This window comes from Staurois parvus, unplaced genomic scaffold (assembly GCF_062004578.1).
Source record: "Staurois parvus isolate SC_StPar_1 unplaced genomic scaffold, SC_StPar_1.0 ptg000147l, whole genome shotgun sequence".
Lineage (NCBI taxonomy): Eukaryota > Metazoa > Chordata > Amphibia > Anura > Ranidae > Staurois > Staurois parvus.
In genome coordinates this window covers 12,839,935-12,854,659 of record NW_028317943.1, presented here as the reverse complement: position 1 = coordinate 12,854,659, position 14,725 = coordinate 12,839,935, and the positions used below count along the sequence as shown (strand labels likewise).

General features: G+C 41.2%; 1 protein-coding gene across 4 annotated transcripts in view; it reads left to right on the top strand.

Annotated features, from left to right (window-relative positions):
• Positions 1–14,725, top strand: part of SYT1 (synaptotagmin 1) — a 627,989-nt gene that overhangs the window by 406,613 nt on the left and 206,651 nt on the right. For all 4 annotated transcript variants that reach the window (XM_089674048.1, XM_089674049.1, XM_089674051.1 and 1 more), the window contains one exon: positions 11,051–11,234. In XM_089674048.1, the coding sequence (XP_089530174.1) occupies positions 11,066–11,234 (169 nt within the window). In that variant the 5' untranslated portion in view covers positions 11,051–11,065. The remainder of the gene's footprint in view (positions 1–11,050; positions 11,235–14,725) is intronic.

Sequence of the window (14,725 nt, the reverse complement as noted above, 5' to 3'; positions counted from 1 at the left end):
TCAAAATACAAGTTAAAAGCAAAACAGAAAATCTCATATGTACAGGATTACCCTGTTCTGAGTTGGGGGCTTTTGAAGATGACATACCTTTTTCACACACCACTTATCAGCACACCTCAAGGTATTTCAAAGACTTTATTAGGCAAAGCATAGCCTAAAAGAAGAGAAGTTAAGCAAGTGCACTTATACAGACAATCTTTAAGACAATAATGTTACTCTCAGAGATATGGTTAAATACCTGTAATATTTCTACTATCAGTAATTAACAGAAGTGAACTGCATTTATCTACAGTAGCAACAGTATATAAAGGCAGTCCTAACTTGCTATAACAGTCACAGTTTAATCCCAGTGACCAGTGATTGATGAATACAAAAAAACACTGTCCGGAAAATGTGTGGGCCCTTATAAAGAGCACAACAGTTCCTAGCAGACAACAGATTAACTTGTATGATGATAGTCTCTTACCAGTCCCAGGGCACCCTTTACTGTGCCTCCAGACACATGCTCTGATTCAGTAAAAGTCAAGTTCAAGTCAGACAGGAATCGAAGTTGCTGGTGATCTCTCTCTCTCAGTCCTGCTGAGACAATCCCTCTTTTAATTTATTACAAATGGTGGGAATGCTCTCTAGTGCAGTTTGATCTCACCAGGCATTTAGGGAGATGGCTCTCTTTGCTTCTAAGAGTTCTCACCTGAGAGAGTTCTCAGCTATGGCAGGGAGCTGGCCCAGTCTCTTTCCTACACACCTGCTTGCTTGCAGGACTGTCCCCTTACATGCAGCATTGTTCAGAGTATGATGGCAGCAGCAGTCTCTGATCAGCCTTCTTCTCCTGGGCAGCATAGCATCAGCTCCAACAAACTCTGGCCAAACACCGCTGTTCCCCCTTCACTTTAACTTTATGGTGCTCTCTCTCATCTGCTCAGCACCAGAAATTGTTTGTCATCACATGTTCCCCACAGTGGCTTCCTCCCTGCATTCCCTAGGTTGGTGACTCAACAGAGCTCTCCTTCTCCAGCAACCCAGTTCACTATTTCCTTGCTCTGTTGCATCTGCCAATCACCATCCTCCAGACCCAGCCAAGATGGCTGAACCTGCACCAGGGGCGGACTGACAACTCATGGGGCCCCTGGGCAATAGGGGATCATGGGGCCCCTGTGTCCTTGCCCAAACTCAAAAAAGCCTATGAAAAAGGTATCAGGGGCATCTCATGGGGCCCTCTACTGACCCCGGGCCCTCGGGCAGTGCCCGAGTTTCCAAATGGTCAGTCCACCCCTGCCCTGCACTGGAGACACTTAAGAGATGAGCACTGCAAAGATGGCTGCTGCATTTCTGCATTAATGACTATACCTGTCCACAATGCAGAAAGATAATATAGCAGCAACAAAGGAAGACACGCCACAGCAGTTATCAGCTACATTCCAGGTTATGATTATATAGCATATATATGTAATAAAAAGCAAGTCGTAGTACATAAGCTAATCTAAAAATGATAACATAGAACTGGTCATTGGGGAAAAAAGAAAAATCAAATGTAACAAATTAATATTTAATTGCGTATAAACAAAGTTTTTTGATGGTGTTGAAATATAATATGAGGATAATATGAGGATGGCGTTGATCACTATGAGTCTGTACAAAATTTTCATTCATTTATTGAAAACTTTTAGGCCAGGCTATTTTGCATTGATGGATAAATTAACAGGTTGATTAACAGGCACTCCTTTAACAATGGTCCGTCATTCATAGGTGAACAGTGTCTCTCCATGTGCACTTATTAGTATACGAATCTCAATTTTTTCTAAATATGATATGCTTATTTCTGTGGCTGTTATAGTGACCTATTAGACCAAACCATTTAACATTTTATTAGCCTTATAACACTTTCTATCTAATAAATTGATGTACATACTGTGTCATTTCAACTCAACTCATCGTTTGAATTCCGATATCACGTTTTTCAGCCTAATATCTTTTTTATTTGATTGGTTTGATGTATTCTGCACAAGAGCACAACACACCCTTTTCACGTTGAAGATACATCAATTCATCTCAAAATATGATTATGCTACATTCAGGGGTGGATTGACCATTTGGAAACTCAGGCAGTGGGCTTTTTTGGGTGTGCTTTGAGTGTGGGCAAGGACACAGGGGCCCCATGATCCCCTATTGCCCAGGGGCCCCATGTGTTGTCAGTCCGCCCCTGGCTACATGTATTCCATTTTTGGTGGAACTTGTTTTACAAGATGCGTTTCATCATACCCAATAAAGAATGCACCAAAAATACATCATAATCCTTTTTTTTATTTAGTGCATGTATGATTAATGGTATGAAAGCTGTAAGTCTAGCCAGCAAATGTAGGATCAGAATCAGTTGCTGTATCCAAAAAGCTTCCGAACATGATATTTGTTCTGTTTTATTTAGACCATATCATTTATAGAATAATAGCAAAGTAATGGCTGAAGTAATAGAAAAGTAGTACAATGATAGTTGAGCCCCCTTAGAACAAAGTACTAATACTAGTTTTACAATCTTAAAATTGTCATTTTAAAACCGTTTGTGTAAGGAATAGATACACGTTAACCTTAATGTGTAATCCTAACATTGTTCTGTTTGTGAACAACCAGCATTTGACATCATTTCACTTAGCCTTATGTTCTCTTCACTCTGTCTTTCTGTGTGCTTTCTCCAGGCAAATTTATATAATAGAGCACACTTTGACCTCACCCAAGACCTTTCAATAGCACAGCATCCCTCTAGCAATCATTACAAAGTACTTTAATACTTAAGTCAAATATTTCTTACCCGAGTTGCTGTGAAATCACAATCTTCACCTACACATGTCCACAAGCACAATTTTGGAATCTTAGTAAAAAAAACAAAAAAACAATTATAATAGAACTATAACTATAGCCATAAATGTCTACATGACTGCTAAAGCTACCCCCACCTCTCCAATAGAACATTTTTTTTTTTTGATGCATGACTACTAAGGCACTTATAAAAGCAAATGCACTCAGCACTCATTGTTCATTAATGTTAGTACACTAAAAATACTTATTTACTTGCAGACTCATAACTGAGAGTCATTACTGTATCACAAAGTTGCTTAGTAACTGCACCATTTAAGTTGCTGTATATACTACACGCTAGCTGAAAGATCTGTCAGATAGCAAAATGTGCTACTGAAATCTATCTTGTGCAATTAAGGCAGGCAATTACAAAAACTTTGATAGTCTTTTGAATAAGTTAACCCCCCGACCCCCTTTTGTTAAACATGTTTGATGAATAAGCCTTTTTATGAATGATAGGTGAACACCAATGGGTGTCATCACATTTTTTTAATGTTAAAGGGGAAGTAGGGGAATAAAAAAAATAAAATCTATATTCACTTATATGGCTGCTTTATCGCTGTGATGTTGCAGCTGTACCCTGATGGTTCTAAGACTGACTGATCACTCCGTTCTCAGTCTGCCCTGAGCAGGGAGTGATGTCTGTCAGTCACTGCTCTCTGCTTTGCCCCTCCAGTGCTCTCTGGTGCAGGTTGGCTCAGGCGCTCAGAGGTGCACTGAGAGGCTGAGCCTGCTGCAGATCAGATATTTTAGTGATTCCTGACATTATTGTCAGAATCCTTCCAGAGCCTGGAACAGCTTTGTGACATCAGCCAACAGCGGATCACAGGAGTGCAAAACTAAGTTTACTCCTGTGACCCAGAAAAGTCTTTTAGGTTTTCTTTATATAACGTCTTTGTTTATTAGAACTAAAAATACTATATATATATTATTATTTATTGTACAGGATTTATAAAGCGCCAACAGTTTACAATATGGTGGGAGACAGTACAGTAACAATACAGTTCAATACAAGAGGGATTCAAGGGCCCTGCTCCTTGGAGCTTACAATCTAGTAGGGAGGGGATAGTGGTACAAAAGGTAATAACTGTGGGGGATGGAGTGGTTGGGAGAGTAGAGGATTCCAGTATTAGCTGAGGGCGGGGTAGGCTTCCCTGAAGAGATAGGTTTTCAGAGTGCGCCTAAAAGTGAGCAGAGTAGGCGATAGTCTGATAAATTGGGGTAGGGAGTTCCAGAGGATGGGGGAAGCCCTGGAGAAGTCCTGGAGATGAGCATGGGAAGAGGAGACAAGGGAGCTAGAGAGTAGGAGGTCTTGTGAGGAGCGGAGAGTACAGTTAGGGTGATATTTGGAGACAAGATCGGTGATGCAGTTTGGGGCAGTGTTATGAACGTCTTTGTACGTCAGTGTTAGTGTTTTGAATTTTATCCGTTGGGCAATCGGAAGCCAGTGGAGGGATTGGCAGAGAGGGGTGACAGATACAGAACGCTTAGTAAGGTGGATGAGTCTGGCAGCAGCATTCGTGATAGACTGAAGTGGGGATAGCCTGCGATGAGGTAGGCCAATAAGAAGGGAGTTACAGTAGTCGAGGCGTGATATAACAAGGGAGTGAATGAGTTGCTTAGTGGTTTCTGAGGTTAGGAACAGTCGTATCTTGGAGATGTTGCTGAGGTGAAGTCTACACAAGCTTGTCAGCAATTGGACCTGGGACTGAAAGGACAGATGGGAGTCTAGGATGACATCTAGTACGCTGGCTTGAGGGGTGGGACTGATGATAGTGTTATATATAGTCATTTTGTAGCAGTTAACTTAAGAAAAGGCAGAGATACCTGACATGCAACATGCTGTCAATGAGCTCTATGCTCTAATTCTTTTTTTTTTATGTATACTATATTGCTGGGACGCCTGCCTTTACACGCACATGAATTTTAATGGCATCCCAATCTTAGTCTGTAGGGTTCAATATTGAGTTGGCCCACCCTTTGCAGCTATGACAGCTACAACTCTTCTGGGAAGGCTGTCCACAAAGTTTAGGAGTGTGTCTATGAGAATGTTTGACCATTCTTCCAGAAGCACATTTGTGAGGTCAGGCACTGATGTTGGACAAGAAGGCCTGGCTTGCAGTCTCCACTTTAATTCATCCCAAAGGTGTTCTATTGGGTTGAGGTCATGACAGTCATGTTCCTCCACCCCAAACTCATTTATCCATGTCTTTATGGACCTTGCTTTGTGCACTGGTGTGCAATCATGTTGGAACAGGAAGGGGCCATCCCCAAACTGTTCCCACAAAGTTGAAAGCATGAAATTTTCCAAAATGTCTTGGTATGCTGATGTCTTCAGAGTTCCCTTCACTAAAACTAAGAGGCCATACCCAACCCCTGAAAAAACAACCCCACACCAAACTTTACACTTGGCACAATGCAGTCAGGCAAGTATTGTTTCCCCTGGCAACCACCAAAACCCAGGCACATCTATCGGATTGACAGACAGAGAAGCAGGATTGGTCACTCCAGAGAACACATGTTCACTACTCTAGAGTCCAGTGCATCTGACACTTTGCATTGCACTTGGTGATGTAAGGCTTAGATGCAGCTGCAAAGCCATGGAAACCTATTCCATGAAGCTCTCCATGCACTGTTGTTGTGCTAATCTGAAGGCCACACAAAGTTTGGAGGTCTTTAGCTATTGACTCTGCAGACAGTTGGCAACTTCTACACACTGTGCGTTTCAGCATGCGCTGACCCCACTCTGTCATTTTATGTGGCCTACCACTTTGTGAATGAGTTGCTGTTGTTCCCAGTTGCTTCCACATTGGTATAATACCACTAACAGTTGACCGTGGAATATTTAACACCAAGGAAATTTCATGGATGGACTATTGCACAGGTGGCAACCTATCACGGTACCACACTTGAATTTACTGAGCTCCTGAGAGTGACCCATTCTTTCACAAATGTTTGTAGAAGCAGTCTACATGCCTAAGTGCTTGATTTTATACACCTGTGGCCATGGAGGTGATTGGAACACCTGAAGCCAATGATTTGGAGGGGTGTCCCAATACTTTTGGCAATATATATATATATATATATATTATACTGTATATATTTTTTTAGAAAGCTCAGAATGTTAAACCTTCTGTTGCAGTCTATAGTGTTAATGAATATAAACACATGCAATTAACCAAAACCTATTGTAATTTCTTTTACATGTTAATGGGCTAGTACTTTGCACTCTTCCCAACAGTGTGCAAACTCTCTCAGTAATTATAAATTATGATATGGGCATGTGTATACGTTAAGAGAAAGGGAAGGCTAGTATGAACTGCTATATTCTCCATACTTTAATCTAACAATGGTATTTCAGTATCTGCCTAGTTGTTACTAGTTATGTCTCTAGTTATCTAAGTATGCTGTTGATAGTTATAATCAACATTTTACATAATCATTTTCATGTTTTTTGGAATTATCCTTTAACATACCAATCTATGCAAACCCAGTTTAAGAACAATAATGCATCAACTGTTATAGAGTTTTTTGTTTCTACTGCATTTTAATATGATGCAGTGTGATGAAATAGCAGTTTTATTTCAAATGAGAACGCAAAGCCCTCTAACACAAATTGGAGTTGGACTTTAACACCTGTTACGTAGCATTCCAAACCAACCCATCCCTGACCACAAAACTTTAACTAGACAAAGCCTGATTGGAATTTGATTTATTAATATATTTCTTACCGAATTGGCAGACAAATCTCTGCGGCACTCCAGACACACTTATTATCTCAAAGCTAACAAACCAGACACTCTACTGGTACGGACGCTTAACCTCCCTAGTGGTATTCCCAAGTGTAGCTCTGGGTTAACTTTCAGTACCAAAAGCGGAAACCCCGAGCTAAACTCGGGATTACCCTGCAGCGTTGCTCAGTGTCCCTCAATGTCCCCCCTGCAGCACCCCCGGCCATCTCCATCCGTCTTCCGGGTTCCATTCCCTGCGAGCATCGGGACGTACGGGACGTATGGGGGACAGAACCGGCGGGAAATTCAAAAAGTTTAAAAGTGACATTCAGTCAATACACTAAAATCTCATAGTATAACATTACTGTATCAAAGCATTTCACATACATTTTGTCCCTAGTGCTTTGTCCTGTGCCCTGCCTGCATTTTTACTGTTCTTTCTGCCTGGAAACTGAGAAATGTCCATGGCATCCAAAAAGCGTCTCTTTAGGTCAAAAGCGATTTTAGACCAGCTAGAGAACAGCGATAGTAAATTAGAACCACTTGCAGAATTGAGTGATAATGATTTGTGGGGAAATTCGTCATCAGACACTGAAAATGATTTTGCGACTAAGGTTAGTGATGTGCGACCTTGGCGCTCTATTTCAAATTTCAGTGTTTTTGGTTTGATTATATTATTGAATAAAATGTATTATTATGATATTATTATTTTTTATGATTATTCATTATATTATAATTTATGATTTCGTGTTTCAAATTTTATCATACATGGGATGTTTACTAGACTCTTGTTCGGACAGATTTCAGTGAGTTATTCCTAAGAATTACAGGCCTACAATAAAGAAACAACATATTTCCATGCAAAAAAATGTACAGCTTTGAGCACAGAAATACTGACATAATCAGACCGCTAGGGAGGTTAAGTCACTTGACAAGCTTACTAAACCTATTTGGCTCAAAGTGGCTTGGGACACATACAAAAGCAACCCGGTAAAGATCTTACACAATTTCCAGTTGCATCTAATCTCTTTATATGTCTGAAAGTGATGTGATACTACCCTGGCGGAAGAATTTTTCTCACATATTACCTTGCTACCTTGCCGACACTTTCTCAACCCCACCGAGACCAGCTAGAATCCCCTGTCTTTGAAGCTGAGTTATCTACTGCCATTCGTACTCTGAAATTGAATAAACATCCGGCCCTGATGGATATATTATAAAACTTTTACAGAGCTCCTAACCTCTATCTTAACTATAGTTTTTAACACTCTGCTGGACGGACATGCTTAATGACCAGAAACACTGACAGCTATAAAATGCATGCTCCCAAAACCCCATTCTGATGTCTCTACCTGGACTAATTACTGTCCTATTTCCTTATTAAACCTGGACATCAAGCTCTTGGCCAAAATTCTTGCTACCTGACTAAACAACGTCATTGGAGGTCTGATCCACTGCGAAAAGGTAGGGTTCATCCCAGTCTGCCAGGCCAGTGACAGCATATGTTGAGCTGTGCTAATAGCCCCTGCAGCCAAATCACGCCATATCCCCTCTTGCTGCCTGCCCTTAGATATACAAAAAGCTTTCAATACTGTGTCATGGCCCTACCTACACTTTACCGTATGGAATTGGGGCTTTGGTCTCCACTTCCTATGCTGGATCTAAGCTCTCTATGACACACCCAGAGCATATATCAAATCTGCTGGCTATAAATCAGATTTGTTCAACATCAAAAGGGGCACGTGCCAAGGATGCCTGCTCTATCCTCTATTATTCGCTCTTCTTATTGAGCCTTTGGCGCAATACATAAAAGCTGACTCCACTGTCCCCGGCATTGAAATGGGTGGTTATCATCACAAAATCTGCTTATATGCAGACAATATTGTTTTTTGTTATCATCCCTGCACATATCTGCACCAAACTTGATGGCCACACCGTTTGCAACCATTTCGGGATTCTCTGTTAATGCCCAGAAATCCACTGCACTTACTATATGTCAGAGGAAAACTTGCGACTGGCCCAAGGGGCGTTGCCGTTCGGATGGGCCTCTCACCGCCTCTCTTATCTGGGCATTCAGCTCACTGCTAAGAACTCTGATCTATTCTCAGCCAACTACCCTCCAATGCTGAAACAGGTGACAGGCCTGATGGGTGCAAGGGTCATCTCTTCCGCTTTCAAGGATTGTCAAAATTAATGTTGTCAAAATGATTGTACTGCCCAAGGTCTTATATCTCATTAGAGTTTTATGACGTACTACCTGAGAATTTTGCAAAGGAAAACCATGATGTTTGTCTGGGGTAAGTCAAAACCAAGAATACCCAAAGCTACCTTATATCTCCCCAAACTTCACGGGGGACTAGGTCTCCCAAATTTTTCATCCTACTACTACGTATCCCACCTGGCTCACCTACCCAAATACCACGCGGTACATGAAACCCCCTCTGTGGGTGTCAATTGAAACGGTTGATTATGACCCTCTATCTGTGATTAAACTACTATTGATCCGTATGTAGATTTTATGCACAACCTCATCACAAAACACTATTTGTCAGTTTGGGAGAAACTCAAGATTGTATACAGTCTGCACTCCCCACACGATCCACTCCTCTCTTTTACCTATCCTGGGATAGCCCTGCATTGTTTCATTCGTGGAATAGCCTTATCTGCTTATTCAGATTGGTCAATGCAACCTCATTTCTCTCTTTTCCAACTCTCTGTGAATCATTTGGTCTCCCCAGATGAGAGTTATTCTGTTACCTACAAGTTAAAAATTTGTATTCACACTACATGCATAGAGGTAGTTCATTGACTCATCTATCATGGTTTGAACAAATCTGTAACAAAGACCCTCATGCCAGAGGCCTTATTTCGACTTTTTACAATCATATTCTTTTTAAACCTGATGAAGGTACCCCATCTTATGTCAGGTAGAAAAAAGATTTGATCTGCATCTTTGACACAGCTGAATGGTCGGAGATATGGCAAGCTACAGTACCAAAGGTTCCTTGCCCAACGTAGTTCCGGTAGACGTCAATTATAAAGTTTGTTCTAGTCAGGTGGTATCTGGAACCAACCAGAATTGCAAAATTTGCAAAATTTGCTGGCTGTTTAGAGCCAGGTACTCACAGGCACATTTGGTGGGATTTTCCAGTGGTCTAAAACTTCTGGAAGGCGATCTTTGCGCTTGTCACATAACTCTTTGAGGCACCCCTCCAACCAGACCCAACCAACGCTCTCCTCAATCTAAAGCCAGCATCTACAATGACCAGACAATTCAAGCTCTTTATCCAGCTTCCGACAGCTGCAAAACAGATGAATGCCAAAGCGTGGAAATCCCTCTTATTGGTTTTGGCGGAGACTAAACACAAAATGCACCGCACCTGATTCATGCTAAAATGGAAGCCCTGGAAAAGGACCAGATAAGTAAATTTGAGGCAATATGGCTGCCTTTGATCAAACATTGTCTTTTACCTGAGTTTGATGAGTCGATACTTCTACCATGGTGACCCATCCCTGTAGGCATACCCAGCTCGTCAACCAGCTATAGCCACACCAGCCTTGGAGACCCTTGTCTCCCTGTTCCCCTTATCTTTCTCCTCCTCTTTTCTCTTCTTACTCTCTTTTTTCACAATATGGGCTGTATACCCTACTAATTACGCCATTACCATGGCTCAGCCTAAGACTTGTTAGTTGGCTCCTCCAGGTACCTTTGCTACTAAGACCCACTCACCTCTTACAACTCTCTCATACTGTCTCTGTCTTTCCCAGGCCACAATATACCATGATTCATACCAAGCCTATGGATTGGATTTTCTTAATGCCTCCTGGCCGGAGGTCTTTCCAGTCCCTAATGTCCTAGTCTAGTTAACCGTTTCTTTCTTGATTTTCTCATTGTGTACTATGATAATACGTAGGCTGAACAGCTGATACTTCTATAAGGCACTGTGAAATGTATTGCTTTGTACCTGTTTATGTCCTTTGTACATCTATGTAAATTGTGCATGCTTAATGTACTGTGGCGGCCTGTCTTTACTTGTTCTATACCATGTTTTTTACTAAAAGAATAAATAATTTGAACAAGGAAATAGCAGTTTTATGAATTACATAGAGTGTAGTCTTAAAAAGTACAGTGTATTCAAAACTGTTGGGAGAAATTGTGCTAAAGTACAATAATATCTTCTAGAACATTTGTAATGAAATGAAAAAGAAAAGTATAAGCCCCAGATAAGCTTGAACGACACTTAGTGTATATGTATACCCAGAGACGCGTATGTTATATAGTAAAAAAAATGTTCTTTTGTTAAATATCATATGAAGCAACGCCAATGAATGCACAAATGAAGTCATATTTATTTAGTGAGCAGGTGCACAGCAGATGCAGCTTTTGATGACTTTCACTAGCTGTGAGATAGAATTCATCTTGGATCTTTAGAAATAATATTTCTCCTGTTATCTTTCATCTGCAACAGTTCCTTAGGGCCAAAATGAAGTCAAGCGAGAGCCGTCATGAGGCGATGACAGCACCCCAAACAACAATTGTCGCACCTGCTTTACGGGAGAACACCACGGAGGCTTCGGCTCCAAGCGATGGGAAAGATAATCACTTTTCAAAGCTCAAAGAGAAGTTCATGAACGAGCTGAATAAAATTCCATGTGAGTAAAAAAAATGTGCAACTTCTTTTTATATCCAATGATAGCATTATAGCACCATAAAGTAATCTTTTTTTCTTGCAATAACATATTCAGATAGCATTTTCAGTATAGTTGGAAATTACTGTGGCTTGCATTACCTTACAATCTGACATACTTAACACTTTTGTTTTGCAAATTGCCAATGAAACTAATGTCATATCAAGCCAAAAAGTGAATCAATTTTATTAACCAGCATTTTGAAGTAAGGCCTGTGCCCTTCACATCATATCTTGCAAGCCCTATTGCTTCCTATCAGACTTAAGGCCTTATACATGGATCAAAATTCAGCTGATTCAGCAGGGACAAGCAAATTTTTATCCATGTATGGGCAGACTGGTTGTACACAAGACAATCTATTGATCAGCTTGTGTACAATCAGCTTGCCAGGTTTTCTATAGCCGGCAACACTGATCATTGAATTCTGACAGCAGAGAATGCTCCCCACCGTCAGAATACCACAGTGGGAAAGAATCCCCCATCCATATTGAATGTGGGGATGGGGGAATCGAGGTATTTTTTTTTCTTTCAACCCCTGGTTGATAGAAAAAAAATGCATATTCTATGAACTGCCTTAAAGTAATACTGAAATCAGAAGTGATGCCAGTTAACTCCCAAATGTAACAGACAGGGGAATTGTCAAAATGGCAAAGGGGTGTGCATACAATACTTAACAATGTTAGACCAATTATGAAGTTATGCAAACAGGAGCTAATAAGAGCGATTCCGATGTTAATCCACAAGGACATTAGATGGCAGTACAGCACAGTCTCCATAAGGCTCTGTAGCCACAGATACAGTACTAGATAGCGATCACTATTCTTTCAGTAAATAGTAAGGTATATAAACAGGTGGTTCCACTTAGCCTCTGCAACCATAGTGAGGTTCACAGTAGGTCTGAGGATCCCTGAACTGGTACCACAAGTGAGTGCCTGGAGATACAGGACCATCACACTTGAGGCACAAATGCTTCCCTGCAGTACTACTACAGTAGCTATGTCTTCTGTAGAAACCTTATGCTATTAAACTCCTGCCTTTCTGCCTGCATGCTGGGATTTACAGTGAAGGACCACACACCTGGCTGCAAATCACATGCTCAACTACCTCTGCTTCATCAGGAGCAGTCTCCCTAAAATACAGAGGCTTGTGGGAATCTAAAGAGTAGTTTACAGTACGAATACCTGCATCCAAGCATGGTAAGTGAAGGGGCACTCACCTACTTATCTAGTGTATACAAATGTATATATTGCAAAAAGTTTTCCATTTTTTTTCTGTGCACAAAATGAACAATCTCAAGTTATGCACATGGCTACTTCAACTCCTCATCTCCATATTCAAAGAACATAGCTAACCTATGTGGAATGGCTTATGCTTTAAGTAGTAAACATATCAACATTTAATCATTTCAACGCTTTCAAGGCTGAACTGTTTCATCCCCTTCCTGCTCAGGCCAATTTTCAGATTTTAGTGTTGTCACACTTGTATGACAATTACTCAGCCATGAATTTTATATAATTTTTGAGACAGATAGAGCTTTCTTTTGGTGGCATTTATTCATCACTGTTTTTTTTTTGCTATTTAAAGAAAAAGACTAAAAATGCTAAACATTTTGAACACAGAAAGAAGCAAGCTGCTGATCAAGCCTTTGCTTTAAATTCATACTAGAATAAATACTATTGTAGGTCCAGTTCACTTCTGGTTTGTTCACTTTGTTGTCAGTCAAGCCCTGATGAAGGGGGCACTTAGACCCCAAAAATGCATTGGATACTTCTTGAATTGTATCCCTGACATTGAATGGAAAGAAGTAGTATTTGGACCTCTTAGCAATGGTGTGGCGCTTTAATTTAAACTCTTCTTGCATTACAGTTCAAGTGGGAGGCAGAGACATGGTCAGAAAACAGGCAAAAGATCAGTCCAGACACAAATGTGGTCAATAAACAGTCCAGGGTCAGTACAGGTAGCTAACAGAGGCAACACTGTACTGGTGTGGTGGTGATTAGGAAGACTGTTTCTGGCTGCACTGGTCTGGTGACACTAGGACTTGTGTAGTGGCAGCCAGAAATACTGTTGCCAGCTTACAGTGGTCTGTTGACACTCTGGACTAGTGTGATAGCAATTAGGAACACTGTTGCTGACTTACACTGGCCTGGTGATACTGGGTATGACAGTGATCAGGGACACTGGGACTGGTATTTCGATGATTAGGAACTCTATGACTAGTGTGATGGTAGTCAGGGGCACTGGGACTGGTGTGGTTGTGATCAGGGAAATTGTGACTGGTGCTGGGGTGATTAGGTGACACTGTAACTGATACAGTGGTGATTAGAGATACTGTGACTGGTGTGGTAATGATCAGGGATACTGGGACTGGTGTGAGGGTGATTAGGGGACAATGTAACTGGTGGGGCAGTGAATAGGGATACTATGGTGAATGGCAGCACTGGTCTGGTGACATTATACTGCTGTGGTGGTGTTTAGAGACAATGGCTGGTGGCACTGACATACAGTGATATCAGAGCAGCCAACCATTGTAAAAGATCACCGCAACAGCAGTGCAGTGTCACCATAGTGACACTGCAGTTGCTCTGGTGGCAGTATGTAAAAAAAAAAGTATTTACAATTGTATATACATACTGTCATCAGAGCAATGAAGGGTCACCATAGTGCTACTTTACTGCTCTGGGGTGGGTTGGTCACAGCAATCCTTTGGCACAGGTCCATTGAAAGTGGCCCTGTACTCCGATCTGTGATTCACTGTGTCTGAGGGACAGATCACAGATCAAGCCACTGTGTGCCACCAAAGGTATGCATAAGGTGCTCAAGCAAAATGAGGTATGATTATGTACTCCATAAAGACTGAGTTTACTGTTGTGGGTTTATTAACACTTTTAATGCAGTTTCCTTGTGGCACATGTGATCATTTATAGAAGCCATGATGACTTCACAGTTTGGTTGAGAGCACAAGAAACTGTGATAGTTATCATTCACAGAATGCCTTGAATTTAACTTTTTGGGATATAATTAAAGTGTTATTAAACCTACAACAGTAAAATCAGTTTGCATATGCAGCAAAGCATGCCTTGTTATACTCACTGTGGAACTTGAGGGGTTAAACCTCTGCATTGTGTAAAAAGGATGTCTGGTCCTGCCTTCTCTAATTCTGCCCTTCTTTTACTTTCCCCAATCCATTTGCTGATAGAACAGAGCCTTGGGGGCAAGCTGCGCATCCTCACTTTGGTGTGTATTCCTAGAGAGTTTTTGCTTTCTTGGGAGAATGCATGTGATTAGCACAGGGCTAATCAGTGCTGTCCAGAGAGAAGGTCAGGGGTCCTTCAGCCTCATAGGACAATAAAGGGAGAATGAAAACTCCTCCTACAAGCTTTAACCAATGTTCTGCTGGATACAGATAGAAGTCACAAGACTGCTCTAACTGCTGATGAGAAAAGGTATTTAGC